Raw genomic sequence first — 24,203 nt, 5'->3', positions numbered from 1 at the left:
TTCAGACTTAAAAACCTTATTCCTCTAGATAATTATACACATACAAAAGGAACAGTGTAGTCTTCAAATATACATTGATACTAAAAAAAGCCTGGAGATTTTCACAGACCTGTATTTACCTTAATCAACTGCAAACCAAAAGCAAAAACTTTTAAAGTTGTCATATTTCTGTGGGGATTTTTTTCTACCGAATTACCAATTTGTATGAAAGGTTTTCATAATAAACAAGCTACAATTAAAATATATTCCTAAACTTTTCTACTTATCAGCTATACTGCTCCATGTGCCAAGCACTGCCCATAAACTTTTAAAAATGATCCAGTTTGATGATTAGTGCACCCAGTTTTCGAAGAGAAAATGAGATGCTTCTACTTTGTAAAAAGAAATACTCTTTTCTTGGAGACCATTGAAAGAGAATAATCACATTCTATAAACAGGCTGGGTAATACCACTTCTGGAAATGTGTGTGTGTGGGGGGAGGGGTTGAAAAAAACAAAACCACAAGGCTACTCTGCCAGAAACGAGTTGTTTGGAAAAGTTGTTAAAAACTGACAATGTCTGTCTGACAAAGGACAGTAGCACCACTTGAGCATACCTGAAGGGGCACACAGAGGAAATGAAAAAATAAGGTTTCTACTTACTGGAATAGAAGATTTAGAAGTATTTAAAATATAGAGGCTTTGCTACTAAAAAAAGCACAATTCTCAGCAGAGAAAACAGAAAAAAACCTCATTTTTAACCTTCAGCAGCATCAGCATTCCTAATTTCATTAAAATTTGAAATTAAATGTAACACATATGTTCTAACTAGGAGCACCTTCCAACAACAATTATTAAAGCTGATACAATCAGAAGCAATATTAATACATCAATAATTAATTTTACATGTTCTGATCCCCTTTATCAGTATATGCATGCAGAAATTAAACACTGTAATGGTTGGTGGAGGTTGGACCTGCTGACCCACTGTGGTCCCTTTCAAATGTGACCAAGTCTGTGCATTTAACATTAATGTATTAAACATAGGAGAAAACATTTACAAGACTACAAGCTACTGTGATAAATATATAACTAAAATATCTGATGACAAATACCTTTGACAAATCCCTGAAGTTGCTAGGAAGAGTAAGGTCCAACTCATCTGATTCGTAGTTGGTGATAACCCAAGGGAAGACAGGGTACTGATTTAAATCATTGTAAGTCCGTCCTGGCAAATAACAAACAAACACCCACTGTGAAAAAGGAATTATATTTATCTAAAATACCAATCTCTAAAGATGCAACAGTACAATTTTATGAGCTCTTCAAAAGAACTACAATTCATTTCAGTCCTTTTATCATTTCAATATTCTACTTTGCTTTATTGAAAGGATAGTGAAAAAATTCACAAATTGCTAGTATTTAATTAAAAACACTGCAGTACATTTCCTTTAATTGTAAATTCTTTTGCATACAGTAGTTTGGACAGTTAAATCTGTTCATTTCCTATGCATTTCTCCTTTCCTTGTTTCTGTCATCTTGTCTTCTGTTTCTTTAAGGTGAAACACTTAAAAAATGTTGATACAAAAAATTAAAGCAATATTTTACATACTGTATTAAATACAATATGTTAAAGCAGAATGAAGTAGCTAAGATTTTAGATTGAGAAATTATTCAATCAATAATCGGTTCATCTAGAGAATGCACTTTGAGGGAAATTATTCCTGGCTCACTGTCCATCTATGGATACATCAACATTTACCAGAACACAAAATTTGTTCTGGATGCAGGTTCACGTGTACACCTTCATGCATCTAAGACGAAAATAATATCCTTCATCCAGGAATAACAAAATATTCATTTAGGGTAAATGTATACCATACATACACATCCACCATGTAAGTTGGTTTCTAATTTTAAAATGCATGATTTTTACACAGCTCCCGTGTCATTTCATGATATTGTTGCAGAAACTCATTCATGCATAGCATCTTCAATCAGTATGTTCTTAAGACTCTGTACACCCCGGTCTTAAAAATCTCCAAGGACAGGTTTTAACTTCTTCCCTAGAAATATTATTTTATAATCCAATCTATAAAGTTGTCAAAAAACATTTTCTAAACTTCCACCCAAGCTTTTATTCTTCCAGTTTTCTTACACCATTCAGTATTTTTCCAACCTGTTTTGTAGAATTCTTAAAGGTAAAATCAGATCATTTCTTTCCCCAGTTGGTTGGCTATGTTGCTATTATCGCTTATTCAGAATTAAGGCTACTTACGTGACACTGTGATAACTATATTTATTTCTTTCAATTTTTTAAATCACTATCATAGGCAACTCAACTTTCGCTTTTTCTATAATGTTACCTTTTTGTTTCTTTTAACCTCAAACACCAACTAGATAGGAATTCAATTTCTTATTTCAATAATATATTAAAGCTGAAAAGAATCATTCATTAGAGCCACAGAAAACAGTGTCATGATTTGCCTCATTCAGCTTTAGCAGTAATGAGGCAAGGAGATTGACCCCTACTCGTAAAAAATCTGCCAGCATCCTGGCATCTCTGACTTAATGACTGATTACAGACACTAGCAAAACTGACCATTTGTATAAAATGTAATTAGTGTAAGCAGAGGCATTTGTTGTGTCAATCACGTTAGCAAGAGCCAAGTCTGGAAGTGAATTAACAGACCTTTCAACACTGTCAATGCCTCGGAAAAGAGCTGAAAATTGAGAAATTTTCCAAGTTGCTCAGAGAATAAAATAAGCTGGGAAATAAAAAAGAGGTCATGAGACCTAACAATCAGCCTCCATCTACTAAAATGAAGTCAAGCTGGTTAGAAGCTAATGGGGTAAGATGGGTAAAATGAATTATAGGTTAGCATTTACAGAATGAGTGATTAGGACAATAATACATGGTTACAAATCAGGATTTGGGAATGTATGAATGGTGTCCTAGCACAGCAGCACTGGTGATCCAGGTGCTGCAATCTGTTTGAGACCAACCACACATCTTGTACCAGTAGTATTTACTGGCTCCAGGAATATCTTGTTCCCTTAGCTAAGATTTCCCATCCCTACAGACAACTTATTGCATCTATGATATTTAGGGAGGATAGTATTTTTGAGACTCTCCTAAATAGTAAACAGTCTGTGTAGAGCCTGTCCTTCCACAGCAGTCATGACATTCTGACTTCAGACACATATTCTAAGTGCAGTTCAGTACAGGATTATGAATGCCTCTCTAGTCTTGCATAAACACAAATATAACTACAAATAAATAAATTTAGTGAAGATTTTTGTGAAATTCTTCAGGAGAAAATCATAGATAGAAAAAACTATTAATTACAAGAGGAAAATCAAGTTGTTCCCCACATCTGCTGAGAGTATGCCACGATTAACTCCTTTTCTGTGTTATTACAGTAATTTTTAAGTACAGTAATTCGCAATACCTGCTATAGTGTTTAGAAACATCAGGTATTCAAAGTTGGAAATTTCTCGGTGTTGCCATCGCTGGGTCATATTGGAAGCTTTGAAAATCTGTCGTGGACTAGCCAAAGAAATTCGCCTGAAAAAACACAAGATAATGGTAAGAAAATAGTGAGAAAATCTGGTGGGCTTTCCTTTATCTGAATTTTAGTGGCAGTTGTGCATGTTCTTTTCACTAGGTCTGTGCTAGATTTCTCTGGAGATCAAACTGCTACTTGGATACTTGAAGTTCATTTTTAAAGTTTTATAATCTAATAAGAATAAAAGACTTAAAACATCTGACAGCTGGATATGTCAAGATGTGAAAGATTTCAAACAGAAACCTTTACAGCTGTGCAAATCGAGCTGCTCCATGAAGGCTTGATGTATTACAGAAATATGTTACTGACGATTTACAGAGATGGAATACCATCAAATAAGAAAATTACAATACTTTTAGAAGTTCACATAAGAACAAATTAATCTTTTCGGATAGGTTTTTAAATCCCTCAAGAACAAAGGAAAACAAAAATAAGATGATAGAACTTCATTATGAAGTCCATCCTCTGGAGATCTAAATTCTGGGCAGTGTTGGGGAGTTAGTCATAAATAACTTAAGACTTAGAATTTGATGCCAGATTTCCTAATGTTTGTGAAAGAAGACTGTAGAGTCATTCCATGGAATGATAAATCAAACAGAGAAGAGCTTATCATGAAATTCCCAAGACTGTTTAGTTCATAACAAAAACATCTGTAAAAACCAAAACCACATAATTTAGCGGGAAAAAATCTATATATAATTTTAGTTAACAAATCTTTAAAGGTACTGGCAAACAATTCAATTTTTTTTAATAAACTGCATTATGTTGTAAACAAATTTATCAGTCGAAATGGATGGGAAATTCTGAGCAAGTGTGTCTATAGTTTAATGTATATTTAAAAATTTTCACACATAATTTGTTTCTGTAAATAGAAATCCTGAAGTTCTTACAGAATAGCTATACTTGCAATTCAAGAAATTTTTTTTCTAGACTAGATTAAAAAAAAGCTAAACTACAAAATACAACAGAAAACATCCCAAACTATATTAATCCCATTTCTATGTACAGAAATCTATTTAAAATAAAATTTAAAGAAAATAAAATAAAAATTTAAAGAAACCACAATCAAGATACTCCATAAGGGTTGCTACTGATTCTAAAAATTTGGAGATTAATCTGCTTGTAACTTCTAATTCTTAAATACAAGAGGTAGCCAATCCAACTAGAGATGAGGTATACCTCAAAAACTTCTATTCCCGTTACCCTCAGAGAATATTAAACTGTGCTGCTGTGTTTCACCCAGAGCATGGCTGGTAATCGAGCTCTCATCTTCTGCTAAAAAAGGTGAAGCCAACTGAATCATATCCTTCGAGTTTAGGATCCAAACACACAGCCTGATGTTGGAATACTAATTTCTCACTATGTCAAATTTGAACAGTGTCCTCCAGAGCTAAAAGACAAGCACAGCATACCAGTCCTTTGCATGCAGTTCAACTTAATGTTGTTCTACACATCTACAATATCCTTCTGATGAGGAAGAATCATTTTCATCTTTGTTTAAACACTACAGAGAATTCAGGGATGTTATAGTCAAGCTAATATATTTGAACACTGCTGTAAAAGCTAATCAGTCCTACAACAAGTCTGAAATTTTAGTGAGTTGGCAAGCATGACAAAACCTCTTTTCCTTTAGAAGGGTAAATGACTGAGTATCACTGCTTAAAAAAAAAAAATCACAAAAAAAAATTTCAAATCCGAAAGGTTTTATTACACAAACACACTGCAAATAGCATGCAGAAGTGATAGGCTAAAAATGTGCATGTTCTGTAAACCAGTAAGTGGTACAAGCTTCAAGCCATGTGGGCTGGTTTGGTGAAAAAAGACCTCTTAGAAGTGACAGAGAAAATTAACGCAGATTGTAAAATACCTGGTCTGGGGCAGTCCAAAGATAGTGCCAATACCGACCCGAGGTAGACAGTTAACCACTTTCTTTACTGTTGCTTGGTCAGGGAAGTTGAACATGACACCCACTGTGAACACAAGAGTTGAAGTATAGCATGATTTTACACCTTTTATTTTAGGCTTTCTCACACAATAAAATTTAGCCCTAAGCTGTGGTTCTAAACAGGTAAAAGATTAGACATGTTTTCTCAAGCTTACTATAGATTTATTTTTTTATAAATTTCAGAAATGCTTTTATTTACCACTAACAGGAATTTCAACAGAAGTTGTCACTGTTACAAATCTTACAAGGTATACATTTGTTTTCCCTTCTGAACAGAAGTTCAATCTATATGCACAGATTCTGTCTGTCTAGAACTGATAAAGTTTATATTCACACATTTACTAATTTACTTTCTAGGTATTTTCTAGACACAGCCTTCAAAATATTATCTTGCTATTTTGTTTGAAAGATTTGAATGACACTAGTGAAGCAGTAACCTAAAAATGTAAATAACAATCTAATTATGGTATCACGAATGGACATTTACGACTTCACAGATTACAACTACAGGCTAAAAAATAGGAAAATGTTTATGCATATGACTAATATTCTGTTGGACAACATGCACAACAGTGCTCTACAAGATACATGCCTGGTATTTACCAGCCATGTTCAAGATTAGACACCATTTTAAGCTATGATAAAAACTCTTTTACTCCAATACTGACTGCATGTAACATGTTATCCTGTGAAACATTTACCGACTTCAGGACAGTGTTCCATACCATTACCAAAACAATGTCCTACATTTTAAAAGCGTTATCTTAAGACCTACTTTCTTCGATGTCTTTGAATACGGTTTTCAAAGTTTCATACCAGCATAAAAACAGTAAAAGTACTTGAAGAATTTTAGTCTAAACTGCAAAGACATGATATAACCTGGTTTAAAATAAAATGTAGGGGACAAAATGGCAGAAGAAAGTTCTCTGAGTCTCAATGCACTATGTTTTGAGTGACTTGTCACAGTAAATTTTGTGTCTGGAAAAAGAACTGAAGAAAGGGAGGGTGAAAAAAAATTCATAAACAAGGCAAATTCACATTTACTTCTTGAAGCTGCACTAGGGTCTAAGTGAAAGACACTATTACTAGAAAGAAAGCATGAAGGCATATCGGTCATTGGTCTAATCCAGTAGTGAAGTTCTTTCATTGTGTTGTTTTGGTGTGTACAACTAATAACTATTACCCTCCAAAGGGACACAAAAAATCCTTCATGCATAACAGATCAGAGGTGGGAATGCCTTAAACAGGAGTTTTCACAGAATGCCAAATAAACATGTGGATATAAATGAAAGTGAGGTACTGCTAGGGCACAGTTTTCACATTTGATCATAATTCCTCATTGAAAACCAAAAGTGAAAGGAAAAACTAAATTACAAAAATATACTAACTTTAAATACTGAGAAATTTAATCCAAGCCCTCCTTCTGTCTACACAAATCCATGCCAAAACAGAGGTGACTAAACATCCAAACAGAATACACACAGCCCCAAATCCACACTTGTCATTTCTCTAAACTCACTGTACCTCTATTTGCCATGAATATCTCCAGTGCTGTATTTTGCAAAAGATAACGTCGGGAAAAGATAGATCGAATCTCTGAAAAGAGCCATTTTCCATGGAGTCCTTCTGTGTATGCCAGAATCTAGTAGAAAGAGACAGAGAGAATTTTTTAAATATGTTGTCTGTATAGGTAATACCTTGTAAAAGAGGAACTCTTTGACCCACAAACATGTTTCTTACCAATTACATGCAAAATCTGTAGCAAAATTAAAATACGCTCAAACTTCAAATCATTCTATGAACCTGTGAAGGATTTTTGGTACTCCTAAATTCAACTACTCATGTCAAATATTTTAAAAATTTGCTTATATTTTTTCATTTAAAGACAACTGCTTATTTTCCACAATAGTTTCAGAGTTCCAGAAACATTATTAAATATTTGGCACTACAGCAAAGCATAAAAACATATTCTTAGAGGTACTACTAGCAGCATTAGATGTATCTGCACTCACTTTAGCCTTGCAATAACAGGTCTGTAACAAACAAGCAAGAAAAAATGTCTTTAAAGAAAAAAAATGTTCCTTACGTTTATCGTTAAGGCAACATTCATTAATTCTGGAACCAGAAAGGTTGGCTGTATAAGAGGTTAAGTATCATTTTGTCAGCTAAGGTTAAACACAAACCTGCAAATGAACTCAGCATAATCTCTCTATGGAGTAAGCGGTTGTCAAAGTAACTTGTTACAATTCCTGTCATCCCATCTGACAGACACAGATGCTTAGTCTGCCTTCACAATTCCAACTAATCCCATTTTCAGTCCTCAGCCACTTTGTTTCTTTGTTGCTTCACTTTTTCCTTTTCATTTCAAAGCTTAATTATATAAGTGTTAAGGGACAGAGAGACTGGACACTTCTCTACCTCAGATTAACAAACCATAAGCGAATGAAAATCTGAGATTTGTCAATTTTAGCAAACACAAAAGCACTTAACAGAAACCCATCACAGTAAACGAGGTTCAGAAACAATCCTTGTTAACATGACTCTTACTGCAATTTCACACTTATATTGTGTATAAAAAAAGAAAAAGTGAAATTCAAGCCCTTAACATAACAAAGGCTATTAATGAAACCAATCATTTGTTTACAGATTTTTAACAAAGGAGGATTTTGCCTCACGTGTAGCATATATTCACAAATAAAACCTGCATTTTTGTAGCATAGAAAGCAGAGGTACCATTATTAAAGCACCACACAATACAGTATAAAGTACAGTACTATATTTGTGAATTATTAAAAGCAGACAAGTCTGGCAAAACAAAAGCAAATAGCACAGAAGATCAGAACATACAAAGCAAATCATCTCCCACACCTTTCTTTTTACTTAATCTCTCATCTTCACCTCAGCACAAGTGCCACAGCCAACTTCTCTCTCCCAAGCACATATACAAAGAAAGGGAGGGAAAAAACTGAATAATTATTCCAGTACAAAATTCTAGAAATGTGATAAAAGGACCAGAGATTGTCAACGGTTGCTAAACATTTCTGGAACCGGAGAATAGGCTTGGGCCATGCTGACACTTCCCATACCACATCCATAACCCATCCACACTAATTGGCAGGTTTGTATAATTCTATGGTGCTATTCAGAACCACCAGGGTTGGCTTTTGTCACATGCATATAAATATCCTTTAAGCGCACAACATCAAAAGAGGTAACAAAGGAGACAAAGTTGCAGTGCTTGTGTTCAGAGATCTCTTAGAGCTTTTGCTGGTATTTATCCCTCTTACAATCTTGAAATTGGAGCTTATAATTTCAACAACTGGGTGTTTTTTTGAGGCAGACAGCAATGTGATAACCTCTGCTTTTCTGTAGTAACTATTAAAACACAACAGCTGCTTGTCACTATCAGTCTGCACATGGCAAATTCAAACACTTACTATGTGGATACTGTGAGTAATATCAGCAAGCTGTACAATTGTCACTTTTACGCCGTAAAGAAAACATTTTTTGTGAGAGCAGGAACCCTGCACATGACCCCAAGCTTGCTGCATGCAACTTCCTCAAAACTGGAAGGAAAAGCACCGACTCAAAAACAGCAGAGTTGGTTTGCACTGCACACCTTGTACAGCCAGTGAGAAGTTACAGAATTCAGTATAATAGGATTTACAGCAGAAAATGGAGCTGCACTGCAGAAACACTACCAGCCACTGCTATAATAACTCTCCAAACTGCTCATTAACAGAAGTTATCAAGAAAGAGAAGCAGCTGAGGCCAGGCTGAGCAAGGCCTTCATTTCGAGTTGGAGTGGTGTCTGCCTGGTCTGCAGCTTCACTTCAAAGTCTCTGGAGTTCAATTAAAACTGGATTAGGTGGAAGCAGACCTTCTTTGGGACACTCTGTTCTCTGAAACTCCAGGCACACTGACAGCACCCTAGACAGAGGTCTAGCCCGCCAATGAACCAGTTGCCATGGAAACTGCAGCATTACCCCTGCTCCCTGCTCATCACACCACCTATAGTAGATGAAAGGTCCAGAAGACAAACACATTTCTTTCATGTGCATTACTAAGTATTCCTTATGAAAGTCCAATACAACCTTTTATTCCCTAACAAATATCTGATTTTAGTAGCAGAACATCCTAGTTGCAGAAACGGACTCGCTCTTTGAATTCAATATTTAAAATTTAAAATTTTTTAATTCAGCATTTCTATTCTGTCAAAGGGATTTTTTTTAATTATTGTTATCACAGCCAAAATCAGAATTACAATTGTCAAAAACCATTTTTGCATTTGCTTGTTTTCATCCATGAGTCACACAACTCAGAACTCTTACTTCAGAACTGAAGAACAACTATCTTCTTCATATTATTGTACAATATGTTGAGTTCAAAACCAACTAATTTCTGCCTTTTTTCACCACCAGTTTTGGATCAACTTGTGGAGCAGAGACTAATGAGGGTGTACAATCTAATTTAACCTGCACACACAGTACTGACTTCACGTGAAAAAGTATTTATAGAATTTCAGTGGATTCAACCCATCAGACTGAAGTTTAATCTACTGCACGTTTCATTTGTTTCAAAAGAGACCACACCTTACAGGAGAAGGACAATTTATACAGTTTAACATTTCATTTAAAAACACATAAACAAATGACCCAATTGTAAAGTTCTACAGTTCCAAAAATCTCATCAGGCAAACTGTTCTGTGATTACACTTTGGCAACACCAGATGAACAGATGTCATGACAACACTACTGAAGACACGAAATTACTTTCACCTTTGCATTAAGTTCCTTCCTTACTTCAAGTATTAGAAATGAAGGCCTAAACCTGTAATCAGTGCTCGTATTCATGCTGCAGGCACTGACACCACACAGCTGGAAGAAACTCCCCCAGAAACCAGTAGGTAAAAACCAGACAGCCTCAATTTCCACTTGGAGGAAATTTTGAAATCAGAGCTGCACGAAAGCTCACTTAGCACAGCGCTGATCACAAATTAAAATCATACATAAAATAAGTCCTCTCCCCACGATTTGCAGTTATATATCAGCTAATTTCCCCACATTAAAATGCTCCCTTAGAAGCTATTCTGTCATTTTACAGTTTGTAAAACCAATGCCCTACCTTTTCTTCAAAACTCTCCTTGAAGGTTGATAATAAACAATGTCTATTGTAAAAGATTTCATGCAACAGTTAAAAAATACCATCACTACAGCTGCCTTCTAAATTAGAAAAGTAATATTTTACTGAAGACTAAATGAACATTTTGCTTTACCTTTTAAGCAAGCCAATTAGCTATCGTATATTTTATTTTATTTTATTTTAGAGAAAAGTACTATTGATCTTGAAAATGTGAATAGGCTAGAAGTAATTAAGTCTGCAAATGGGTTATAGAACTGAAACAGTAATTGAATAATTATATTGCTTTAATGTGCCAGCCAATTTAACTGCCACAAGTAAAATAAAAACTAAATAGCTTATTTAAAAAGCTGGTGCACATTTGTATAATTTCAAACAAAAGTTATGATGTAAGACAAAGAGAAAAAAATCCAAACAATGAAGAACCAAATAAAAAATAAAGCATTTAATTTACATTTTAATTTGATGGTAGTTGAGAGATAAAATTCATAAATACATGCTTCTAGCAGCATTCCCTGTCATTTGGGGGCATTTTTGTTCAGGAAGGCAGAATTACAGCACTCAGAGGTTATAAAACCTGACTCTCAGTTAACAAGGAACCTGGATTTCCACCATAATCTCACCCTTGCCACTGAGGATCCTTGGATTCTACTGTCCAGGTACTATTTAGTTCCTGCCTGCAGAATTCACAGTGAAAGGGTCTTACTCTGCTCTTCGTTCAAATATGTCCAAGTACACCTGAACCAATAATCACCTTGAACACCAACATGCTCTTAAATAAATATTTATCGTTTATTTTAGACTTCTCAAAGAAAAAACAAATGTTTGTTTTAAATCTCAGATATTTACTCAATCAGTCACTGAAATCCACAGGCAAACAGTAGGAATCCAGTCCCTCCTGTGAGCATGCACAGTCTGCTACACAATCCTGTTCAGCATTTTCATGGGTGACAAACTCAATTAAACATATTCATTACTTTAATGTTCCACTAGACAGTTTTACCCAGCATAAAAAATTTAAATAAATAAATAAATACTCTGTGACCTTTGTATCGATCAGAGCAAAATGGCTTATGGCTGGGTGTGGGTGGTGAAGGGATTGGGGAGGGGGGTGGGAAAGGACTCTTATGTTTTCTCTTCCAATTACTGAAGGAGATGATAAAACCACAGCAAATGATGTATCAGCTCATTTTATCTTATCGCTTTGGGGCTAGGTGACAATGAAGTTCATATTTCACTGGTTCCCATTGAAGATTGTGAAAATTACTTGCCCTTATGACCTGAAATTTCACTGGAAGACAGAAATTTCTCTTCTGCAAAGTAATGCAATTTTTCAGATGTCAACCTTTAGCCCAGCTTTAAAAATTAATTTCATTTATATTAACCAATGATATTGATATTTTCACAGAATGCTCTTTGATACATGAACCACCGACTAGCAAATTGATGTGCTCTAGAAGGATAAAATTATTTTATCTAAAGCTGCTGGGGACAGACAGATTTACCACAAACCCAAATTCCTATTTCACAGTATACCATTCATATTTGCCTCAAATACCTTAAGGCCTTTGGACCTGTAAATAGTTTATTCTTTAGTTAGGATTTAGTTTTGTTTCTAGATCTATTCAGTTTTGAAATAATTTCTATGTACACACTCAACAAATAAAAACACCATGTGTTTGGAAATAAAAAAGTCTAACTGTCACAGACCACAGATCAGTACCTATGTGATGACTTGAAAATACTTCCCAGATTATTAAAATAGAGGAATGCACAACTATATATTCTCACTTTATCCTGCCCTAAAGCTATATTTCAAAGCAAAAAAAAAGCACGCAATGTGGATTTTCTGAGAGTGGTCTTCTACAAACTATAGGTCACCTTCTGCCTGATTATCACAATGTAACTTGGAAAAAAAATTGCCAGGGGAACCTGCATTCTAAACTTTTCTGATTTGACTGTGTGGTTCTAAACACCTCACACAGACTAATAAATCTGCATACAATGTTAGCAAATTTAGCACCAGTTATCTTCTACTGGATCCAGTATCTCATAAACAATTTTTTTTTCTTTTTGATGAACCCTGCTGACTCTTAGAGAGCAGGAATTCATTACCACTATCAGACAACATTTAATCAACCCAAAGAACAAGAAGATTTGACTGCTAAAGAGAGGTGTGCAAGATAAATTATGCAGCCTAGATAGCTGAAGTTCAAAAAGAAGAAAATTAACATGGATTTGGGTGACTTTCCATGCCCTACGAGGTTAAGGATGTAAAGTTATTTCTTTCTTTGGCAAATATGACAGGAGGCTCATTTATGACAAAGAGGAGCCAGAACTGCAAGAATTCACAGATTCTCATAGAAGCTGACTGATGGCTTCATTTAGGGAGCCTGTTACAGTCAGATTTAAGAGTTAGTTGGATCTGCTCATCAAAAGGTAGATACAAAAGGCTCATACAGATGTTTACATCATCTGGGACAGTTTTTCATCAAAAATTAACAGTAACAACTTGCAAATATTCCTCTCACACCTTATTTCAGCTTTTGTGTCTGTCCTCACATTCTACCACTACTTTGAGATCAGGCCAGGTAAACAGCAAAGAACAAGTTTTTTATGTGATATTTTAGACAGGCAGCTCTCTGGCCAGTTATTCTCTTTTCAGTTGCCTCAGTAAATTTTATTGCAATGTGATTTTGAAAAAAGGTGTTGCAAAAAACCCAAAACCCACCACACACATTCAGATCATATGAAGATCATCAAGAAAACAGTATATGCGTTAACCTCAAAGTCATTACTACAACTTTAATTTATTGATTGCAGTGTTTATAATTGATACACATGGTAAAGAACAGCAACAATTCTTCTTCTATCAGGGTTACCTGTTTATGCTCTATAATACATCACTGATGCTCATACCTACACAGACTTCATAGGCCTAGTATAAAAAACGATACAGAAAACAAATCATAAATAAGAATCTTTCAATCATATAGAAATTATTCAGGTCTTTGAGAACTGCATTACATCATGCAACTTCACGATTTTCTGTGTCAATGATTTTCATCAGTTAAATGGACACAGTGCAAATACTGAAAAAGCTCATTTTGATTACATCTTGTACACATTGCAAAAACAACATTGCCTGCAAAAGCTCAAGAAGACAGCTTAAGCATCAGTGAGCAAAATTCCATGAAGTGATTTCTCACTGTGTAGAAACTGTCAAAAGAAGCTGGTTGTGAAATCTGCATCAAAAATCCTGAAATAAAGTATTAATAGTATTAAGACTCTGTAGTAATGAATGGTGCAGTGGTGCACTCCATGCTCATTACCCTATGAAAGAGAGAATTTTGGAGAACTAGGTGGGGAAACTCCATTTGCCATCATTTTATCAATGTAACTGAGGAGTAGGTGTCTAGACCACTTCAAAAAATCCCTCACAACTCTCTTATTTTGGTGCTTGCAGCACAACTTTGTACCAGCACAAATGTCGCTATCTCATTACTTAACTCACCCTCAAGAAACCTAAAAGACAAAGAACAGGAACCTTCAGATGTTCCAAATTTTCACTTGGTGAAAACTGATCAGTGAATTAATCTTCCATGTGAGTCAACAAAAAAAGAAATACAAATTCAGATTGTGATCATTATGGAAACGTTTCATTATTGGAAATGAGGTTATAAACCAAAAACTCTTTTAAACCTCAAAGGTTTTTTGTGTACCTGGCACCTGGTATTGCCATTAAGCAAAAAACAGAGCTATGTTTTTTAGGTGGTGTGACTATGATCCAAATTTTGATAATCAAATAGAAAGCCTCCTAATAGAAGTAAGACAACATAGGACACGTTCAGTTGCAGTTGATGAGGAAAACACCCGGGTGCATGTCTCTAAAATGAGCGACTTAAAAGTAATCTTTAAGAATAGAGAAGTTTTTAGCCATTTTGTGTCTCAGTCCTCCAGTACAGGGTCCCAAGATCAGGTTTCTTCCTGGAAAGATTTTACACAATGAAGGGTACCGATTCATTTTACTTCTTGTATAAGACAACTGAAGGAAAATTACAAAAAGCAAATTGTAGGGATGAGGCCTCATCATCTATGATTAACCACTCATGCTGAGATCAGTCTGAGTTTTCACTCAGCCTGTTTTTTAGACAATCAAAACTGATTTGTGGGAATTATTGTGTTCTTATTCTCTCCTACACCATCAGATCTGAATCTTCTTTCGTAACTCTGAGAAAAAAATTTTTTTTGCTTGTATATCAGAAGCATCTTCTAACATTTGACGAACTTGTAACAATTACAATTACAGTAGAAGAATTTACTCCTTTCCAATTTTAAACAGATCATGCTGTTGTGCTTCGCTCATCTTATTTTTACTAGTGGCTCAAAACGATGTCATGATGTTGTAACACCATTGCAACTAAAAAAAGAAGGTTTTCAAAACAAGCCCTAAAAAGCTATGTTCAAAAGATGGAAGTACCAGAGAAATTCTGAAAAGGAATCGAATAGAGACTTTTTTTTTTTTGTAATGACAAGAAGGTATTACTATGTTGTGGGGGGGTTTTTTTAAAGTTGTGGTTGGTCCCTCTTCTCTTACAAAATCCCTAGTGCTGGAAAGTCTTTGAGGATAATTTTTATCAGACCATAATGATTAATCTCTAAGAAGTACATAATCAGAAAAACTAGGCAAATTGCCAGACTAATGACTCACAGTAGTATAATTAGTTATGGTGAAAGGTAAGAAACAGAAGCATGCATCTCAAAAGTAGGGCACAGAATATAATGCAGAATCTATCTCTGTTTTGCTGTCTCTTAAAGGTATTCAGCCATTTAATTTTTTTTAGAATCACAAAGTATCCCGAGTTGGAAGGGACCAACAAGAACCACTGAAGTCTAACTCCTGGCCTTGCACAGGACATCCCCCCAGGAATCACATCATGTGCCTGAGAGTGTTGTCCAAACACTTCTTGAACTGTGGCAGGCTTGGTGCTGTCACCACTTCCCTAGGGAGCCTGTGTTTTAGAACAGTAAGGCTCACGTTTGCTGTAAATGTCTCTTCAAATTTCTATGTTGAACAGCAAATGAGAATAATCCTGTCAGACTTCCACTGCTGTGCCCTGCACCTGCCTATTTCACCATGTTCAGGATATGACTTCTCCCATGGGCTGCTTCTCTATGTATCCAGCAAAGGTCTCTCCAGTCAGAACACGTGCAAGTGGAAGCAGCAACTACAACCAAGAAAGAAGGGAACTAATGCACCTGCAATACTGGCAGTTGTCCAGTGTCTGCCATTTTCATCTGATCTTGCAGGAGGAGGAGGAGAAAGTAAATGAACAATGAAAAAAAAAAAAAAAATTCAATGCCAGAAAAGAATAATCTTTTTATTTTTTTTTTAATCAATGACCTGTAAGCTGACCTTCATATCCCTTCGTCAGAAACAAAACAAAAACAAAAACTCCCCCACACATCTGGCAGGAAGCTAGAATACCAGTCATCAAGAAAGACTGCATCTGATCAGCTCATTAATGGGAACCAAGCCCATACATAGAAGAACAGATGTGCCTCTTGAAGGCAAAGAGAAAAGTCAGACTCCAGAGCTGCCAACCCAGCAGTTGATATTAAAAGGTTCTGTGCTATGCTTCGTGAGATACGGCACAGAAGGTGCCGCTTGCAAAGGGATGGGAACGTAGAAATGGCTTAATGCCACCTTTGTGCTGCAGACACTGGACTGCTGCAGGAACCAAATCCCCCTCGAGTAAACTGGAACAGCTGCAAGGGCTGCTGTGTAATGACACCCATTTGCCTCATTCGGGGTGCCTGGTGCCTGCCCCACAGCCCAGGACTGTACAGTATTTCACATAATAGAAAATTTTCCTCTTGCTCCCAGAAGCTGGGACAGAAGACAGCACAGTTCTGCTAACAAGCCCTTTGCAGGTCAAGCACTCCTCCACTCACTGCAAGTTCATTTACTGCAAACCAAAGTGGAGTACAGATATGACAGCAAAACAGAGGAATTGTTCCTAGTTATAAAAGGACGCATCTCCTACATGCATTTTTTTTTTAAAACGAAGACCCATGGGAGTTTACCTCATATTCTGTACCTGTATTCTTACATTTGTCTTATATTCCTGTAAAAGTAGATTAATTTGTCAGGTAAAGGAACTGAGTGTAATCAGTCAGTGACCAAGGTTTTGCTATGCACTTGCTGTGACTGCAAGGAAGAATGTCTTCAGATCACTCAAAGAAATAATTTATCCAATTAAAACTTACCCCATGTTTGTAAAGATCAAAAAGCCATGTGAAGGGGAGGTTTTATACAATAACTGCTGATATTCATCTTAGTAGATGCTAAAATAAAGTAATTTCAATTCAGCTTTAAAGCATTCCTACAGGCAAAGACCTTTTTCCAAGATTAAGCAAACCATGGACATAGCTAATGTGAGGTCTACAACCAAATCTATGATTCTGGGGTAACAGAACAAGAACATAACCCTAATTTCAGTTCAAAAATGCAATAGAAAATTAAACTGCATTTCTAGTCCAAATGATTGATAAGAAAGGCTTGAAAATGTGATTCAAGTGTAACAGATACACAGACAGCAGTCTGGGGATAGCTGAACAATTGATCCAACAACATGATTTGCCTTGCCATTCCCCCTGGGGTATTAAATCTAAAACTTGCTATTCCTGAGGGCCCAATAAAAAATAAGAATTCTGCAGATGACAGGAGGAGAGAAGGTAGTAAGTCTATGTGAAAATATTAGCTCTTGTGAAGAATTGTAATCTGAGCTGTGTTATGCATTTATTTTGCAAACCCGCAATGCTGTTTTTGCACAACTGGAAGTTCTCCTAAGAGCCAGAAAAAAATCAAGTCTAATGTGGGAGTATTCACAAAGCCCCAGTTTCCAGCCAGTTTTCCATAAATTGTGAAGTCAAAAGGGAAAAGTATTTTAAATTGCTTCTTTTTAGACAAACCTAACCTCATAGCAATATCCTATCCATACTGCCCAAAGCGCTGCCAAGAACTAAGTTCCTTGAAAAAAATACAATTTATCCTCCTCCTGCATACTACAAAACTAACTTAAGGCAGCACTTCCATAGGAAACTCTTATCAAGTAAATTAGCCTCATTTGAAAGGATGACGTGGGAGCCCTTCTTAAATCTTTGAAGTGGGGGAAAAATCCTAACTGGATAGCTGCTCCCTTCCCAGCCAGTTCCACATTGTGCAAAAGGTACATGTTTTTTCAAAAGAGTAGGAAACTGAAGGCATGAGAAAAATTGATTTTGCAGAGACACTTTCAGTTCTTAAGTGATCTAGTGTGGAACTCAACGTTCTTTCATTTAAAAAAAAAAAAAAAAAAAGGAAGAAAAAAGTTTAGTTTAAGATAGAAGACCTACCTTTAGTGTTTTCTCTATGAGTAACTGCAGCTGGAGTACTTGCAAGTAATTTTAAGAATCTGGCATCAGTAAAAATCAAAAATACCTCTAATCAATTCTTTCCATAACATGTTAGCAATATAGATATACAAGTAGGCAATAATTTTAAGACATGTGTCAGAGGAAAGAAGATTTTAGATCTAAAATATAAAAATATCCCACCCTACAAAGAGGAACACATTTATAGCTAGAAACTTTTGCAGATTTATCACTACAAGATAATCAGCTTTCTATTTGAGAAGTTGGACATTGAAAACTTGTGGAGTTTATAATGCTTGAGCACTTATTACAGGGCAAGGAAAGCACTCCTCACTTTTCCTCGAGTGCATGAAAACAAGTTACTGAAATGTCTTGGATGCAAAACTTGAGGCAGTAGTACAGACTAAATATAACTCATTCAGACACACCTAAGAATGTTCCACCAATGAAAAATTGATAAACTGGCCAATAAAACATTGTTCTTGCTTAATAAAAGTTGTATTTGCTTGTCCTCATTTAATAACTATATGGGGGGTTTTAACGTGGGTTTTAAATTTAAAAATAGACTTTTAATTTGTTGCATTAATTACTGAAGCTTCAAATATACAGTAGTATTTAAACCTACCAAAAAATAACCAAAATTGGCAAGTATTTGCTTCTTAGCGTTCCACCCAAAGAAAATGTTGGTGTTGATAAAATTCACTTTTTAAAACATGTATCCTTGCAAATCTTAAGTACTGTCATCTCATCACCCTGTTGGAGTTTGATTGATTACGCCTTTTCCTTATGTTCATTAATCTCATCACCTTATCTTTTACACCACTTCATTTTAGCAGAAAGGCAATAATAAAACCCTCATCCATTATCCTTTTACGCATCTAGTCAAGCGGAAATGGTTAATAACATGCTACAAATTGAACTTCAATCACCTCATTTTCTCCTTTGTCGAATGCACATTAAAGTATATTCCAAAAGTGCAATTTGTTTTACAGGGGAATTTGTGTTATATTGCTACAGACAACTAAAATTAAGTGTTTCTCAGTTTGGTTATTAAATATATCCAACTGTCCTTTTATCTCTGATACTAAAACATTAACTCATTTTATTAGGGTGTAATAATACAAGAGTCTTATCTCCCAGAACACAGGGACATCTAGTCTGCCTAATAGTAAGTGTTATACAATGGGTCATTTATCTTTTTTTTTTTTAAATATGCTTCTGATAGTTTATGAATTGGTACATTATTGCAGATGAAATGGCTCCCCATTTAAGAAAAGTTAATTTGTTTACATGCAGGCTTATCTTCAAATGCAAGCCCTATTAGAGAAACGGTCTATAACTGTCAGAGCAAGTGAAGAGGGAAAATAGGTGGATGTAGAAAAATTTAGAGCCCAGTAATTTAACTCTGATCACCAGTTCCCTGTTTGAATATTATCTGTGTTCCATACGCACTTTGCAAATATTCCATGCTTCTAAAAATGATTCTACAGAACACTAACTGAAATAAGAGTCACAGAACTTGTTCCTGTAAACTCTCCCCATCATTCCAAATATGGGTATATCTTAGTATAACTAAAATAAATGACATTTCTAAAAAGCCTACCTTGTATAAAAAGGTTCCCAAATATGACATGTTTGATGCTCTTTCTTCCAAAAAATAAAAGGATGGGTGAAATTCCAGCTCTATTTAATTCAGTGACAGTAACCTCTTTTACAGAAAGGATGCAAGATTTTCTGCACTTTAGTCTCACTTTCTCAGTGAAACAAGACTAGTTTGACTGGCTCCTCAGTAAAACTGCATATCAAAATAAACAAATACAACCACAAATACTGTACAACTAATACAGTAAAAGGGTATTTTCCAATGCTTTGCCTCACCTCAATTCTACAGCAATTTAATGTTAACCTTACAAGAAGCCTAAGAATATCACAGATCCTAACTTCATTCAAAGACTGAACTGAGAGACATTTTTATTACCATAAAAATGTGCAATAGTTGTTACATTATATATATATCTCAATGATTAAAAAACATGAGGTAATAACTACCTTTTACACTAAAGCAAAGCACAAACACAGCTCTAACTATTTATAAGATGTAAAATCACTTCTACAATTCCCTCAATGGTCTATCTTTTTTTCCTAACCCTCTTGCCCATTAATAGTTTGTCCAACTTCCCAAGCCATTCAAACACTATTTCCTCTCCCCTGCTCTACCACCTTCCATTCAACCTGCAGGATTTTTGCAGGTGGCTGCCCAGCTGATGTTGCACCTCATCTTATCCATCCTCAGTCACTTCCTACTGCTACTCCAATCCCTCCTTTCTCAGAATAGCATGTTTGAGGTCACACAGTAAAGCTGGAGTTCCATAAGTGATTCAGATAGAAAGTAACTTCGGGTGGGGAGAAGGAAAATAATGCAGGGTGAAGGAGTTTGAATGGTTTTAGTCTGATTCCCCCCCACTCTAAACTACCACACAAAAACACTTTCCCAGAAATACCTGTGGAAGGGAGGGGAGCAAAGTGATGTGATGGCACCTGAGGACTGCTTTAGTCAGTACTATTGCTGAAAGAAACACTCCCAAAGCTTTGGTTAAGTAAAATCTTGAGCAGTCTCTATGGCTGGTTGGTTACATTGCCAGTCATGCACCATTTCTTCCGTTTCTCAAAACTGTTAAAAAGAAGCTGCTCATTAACATTTGAACCTCTGATGTGCACCATCTCTAGAAAATGCTTTTAATACCATGTCTCAAAGGTTCAACCCTTTGCTGACATAGATAACTGCTGGTTTCACATTGCAAATTTCTTCTCAAGTCTTTGAAAATTTATTGTTCCTTATTTTCCTGTAGTTCAGCCAATATGGAGCTATCTGTTGCTTCTGGTCCTGCATTTTGAGAGGAAGATCTCTGGCCTGTGTTTGTAAACTGTGGTTCTCCTCTGCTCCCTCAGCCCAGGACTAGGCTTATATTGCACCCCAGTAATACAAAAAGCATTCTGCTTCATCAAAGCACAGGACACCTTCACACCACTTTGTGTTCAGGACACATTCAGCCCTGGAATAAGCAAATTCAATTCTTACCTAAATAAATAATTAGACTACTCAGGAATTCAGGTTTCTTTATCTTCATAAAATTTGAAGTGCACCACTTGTTTTTGAGCTACCCCAAGTTGCATTTAACCTTGACTCAAAAATACATGAATGAGTTATTATGCTTGTTATAATATGAATCCTTGCAAAGTCACTGAGTTTGACCAAAAAAATCTATTATTTGCTAAAACGCACATGCTTAAACTTTCTAGTTTCACACATGAACACAAAAACTGTAGTTGGCATTCAAAATTTTAATTTCAGCATGATCTGCACACAGTTAGCCCATTCAGGTAGTACTTTAAAATATTAGAAGCATGTCAAACTGCAAAAATACAAATTTCTAAACTGTGCATACTTAGAATTTCATCCTAATCATCAACTGGTTTCTTTTTTTCCATTTTGCTAATTTTTTTGTAAGCTATCTTTCAGAAAACTGCTTCAAGTATCCTCACTTAATAACATCTTCCTTTTTTGAACGTGTAACTGAAGAGGTTTCCTACTTGTTTCCCTTTTGTTATTTAATTTACATTAAAACAGATGTTCAAAAGAGCATTTTAGGTTCTTATGAGAAAGTCTAGCACCCAAGTGAAACAAATAGGGAATTAGAGCAAGCTTCTACTCCTAAGAAGCTTCTAAACTGCTGTCCTTAGCTTACTGACAGAGGTGCAAGTTTACACGGTGGAAGTTCAATGCTTCAGCTGACACCACACTTTTGCAAAATGTAAATCACTGTTGTTGTAGTACTTGAATGAAGCAATTTATTGCAGAAATAAATGAACAACTGAATACTAAGCAAGTCCATGAGTCTTGATTCCAGTCTCTAACCACCATTCCTGTACCACACAACATGTCATCATCCATAAGTAAATGAGTTAATCAATTTAATGAGGATTCAGACAAATCGGCTGCCTAATGAGCACTCAAACTGATGTGGCAAGGGTTATGCTCCAGTGCTGACAAAATCAGTTTGATCAAACTGTGACAAAAGCAGCAAAGCACTACTCCTTCAGCACGTTTTCCTGCATCTTATTAACATGAAATTATAATCACTATTTGCAAATTTTATAGGAAAACCATTTATTATGAAAATCATGTAAATATAGGCTTTATCTACTCTTCTTTCCAGCAAAACTGTGTATATTGTTCGAATTCAGTTTAGTGATTATTCAGTTCTTTTTGAAAATGACAATCAGATAGAGTTGTTTAAAGTAATTTGGATTGAGTATGCCAAGAGAATTTACAGAGACATTACACTGTATGATTTTGCATTTTATGAACAATGCCATTTGGCAAAAATATAATATAAACCAAACAAATCAAAATATTATGCAGCTTTGCAAACAGTTCAGAAAATTAACATGGGAATCTCTTTGAAAGCAAATACAAAAAAATCCAAATCCAGTTTTTAGATCAGTGATAATGCTCTTATGCTGATTTCTCAACTCCATAATGCTAAGAAGCAAAAATCACAGGCCAAGGAAAGAAATGAACCTATCTAGTATTTTAACTGCTTCATCCAAATCCTTTAATAAGGGTTCCTGTAAGAATTTTCTAGCAGTACTAACTAGTTATGTCTAGGTTCAAAGTGCAGGGGTAAGGAGGCTCCAGAAGACAGAAATGCTAACTCTTACTTTCAAAGTATTATTGTCTAGAAGACTTTCTACAGGGAAGGAAAAGCACCTCTGCACTAGGTGGCTTAAATACAAGAGATACAAAGATATAACAGAAAAGTTTTTACATTTAGTATGGATAATAAAAGCAGTTTCTAAAAAGCACTGTTGTACCTGCAGCCATACAGATCGTATAACTCTTCACTAGGGTTACAAGAATGAAATTCTGGATGTTAACAGGGAGTCAGTATCAATTTAACATTTATGACTTGCCCTTCTCAAAGGGAAAGCGTCATACCTGTAGTATCTGATTATTATCCTACGAGCACTACAAGGAGCTGGGTGGGAAACAGTAGAAGCCACAACTTTTGCCCAGGAACATGGGAGGGAGCAGCTTTAAGATTTCAGCATAAAGTTAAAAGTAACAACTAACTTCTACATAAGGACACACAACTTCAGATATCAATGCACTTGTATTCCCTGGAGTGGGAATAGTTGGCTTTGGGATCTGTGTTTGAAAAGCAATCCAGTGACAATGTAAATGATGCTGCATCCAACATATACAGAAGGATGTCAAACTGCCAAAAGAGTAATCAGGCTCATTCCCAAAGCAAGAAATAGATACGTGCATTTTTAACAAAGCCCATGAAAATATTACATTAAAACAACAGTAGAAACCAGCTGCAGTTGACAATACTAACTGCTATATCCTTACACTATTTTAACACCAGACACTTTTTCCTCCAAGGACAGTGTTCTTGATAACAAGGTAATTTAAGTCTGAAAGGGTTGAACTCTCCACTTCCATGATTCTTATCACAATCAACTCCCACCCATGTAAGTTTCTAACCAATTTAAAGGATCTCTATTAAAATCCTAATTCACCACAATATTTGACTAAGGTTGAAGTTTATGGTTATGGCTCCACAGCAGCTGGCAGCCAGTAGGATGGTCTGGCCTGTTCCAAACTATATGGTCCTGCTACCTTCTTTCTCCTTCCACTAATGTTCCCATGGACACAGAGGTAGCTGGCTCAGGGAACTGCCCTTGTAAAAATCCAGGGAAGAAAGGGTAGCTCCTTGTCAAGTTAGGTCCCTAACTTGACTCATCAGGTAAACCACTGAATCACTGGTAAATCAACCAGCTCTTGGTTGGAAGGGACCTTCGTAGACGTGGCACTTTGTGCTATGGTCTAGTTAAGAAGGTGGTGATTGGTCAAAGGTTGGACTCGATGATCTTGGAGGTCTCTTGCAACCTAAATGATTCTGCAATTCTGTGATTAAAATTATCTACTTCCAACCCCACTGTTGGCAAGGATGTCACCCATGACATCAGGTTGCTCAGGGCCCTGTCCAACCTTGCCTTGAACACCTTTAGGAATGGGGCACCCACAGTTTCTCTAGGCAACCTGTTCCAGTGCTTCAGTACCCCTGATACCTAATCTATAGCTCTCCT

At 35.8% G+C, this 24,203-nt stretch overlaps 1 protein-coding gene across 6 annotated transcripts in view; it reads right to left on the bottom strand.

Annotated features, from left to right (window-relative positions):
• LRBA (LPS responsive beige-like anchor protein) overlaps window positions 1-24,203 on the bottom strand; it is a 402,779-nt gene that overhangs the window by 120,380 nt on the left and 258,196 nt on the right. For all 6 annotated transcript variants that reach the window (XM_050327298.1, XM_050327300.1, XM_050327299.1 and 3 more), the window contains 4 exons: window positions 7,017-7,134; window positions 5,415-5,517; window positions 3,431-3,546; window positions 1,094-1,206 (listed from right to left, as the gene is read on the bottom strand). In XM_050327298.1, the coding sequence (XP_050183255.1) occupies window positions 1,094-1,206; window positions 3,431-3,546; window positions 5,415-5,517; window positions 7,017-7,134 (450 nt within the window). The remainder of the gene's footprint in view (window positions 1-1,093; window positions 1,207-3,430; window positions 3,547-5,414; window positions 5,518-7,016; window positions 7,135-24,203) is intronic.

This window comes from Myiozetetes cayanensis, unplaced genomic scaffold (genome assembly GCF_022539395.1).
Source record: "Myiozetetes cayanensis isolate MyiCay16 unplaced genomic scaffold, myiCay2020 scf33, whole genome shotgun sequence".
In the NCBI taxonomy this organism is placed as follows: domain Eukaryota; kingdom Metazoa; phylum Chordata; class Aves; order Passeriformes; family Tyrannidae; genus Myiozetetes; species Myiozetetes cayanensis.
The sequence above is the reverse complement of the archived record's forward strand: the minus strand, read 5'-3'. Positions and strand labels throughout refer to the sequence as shown.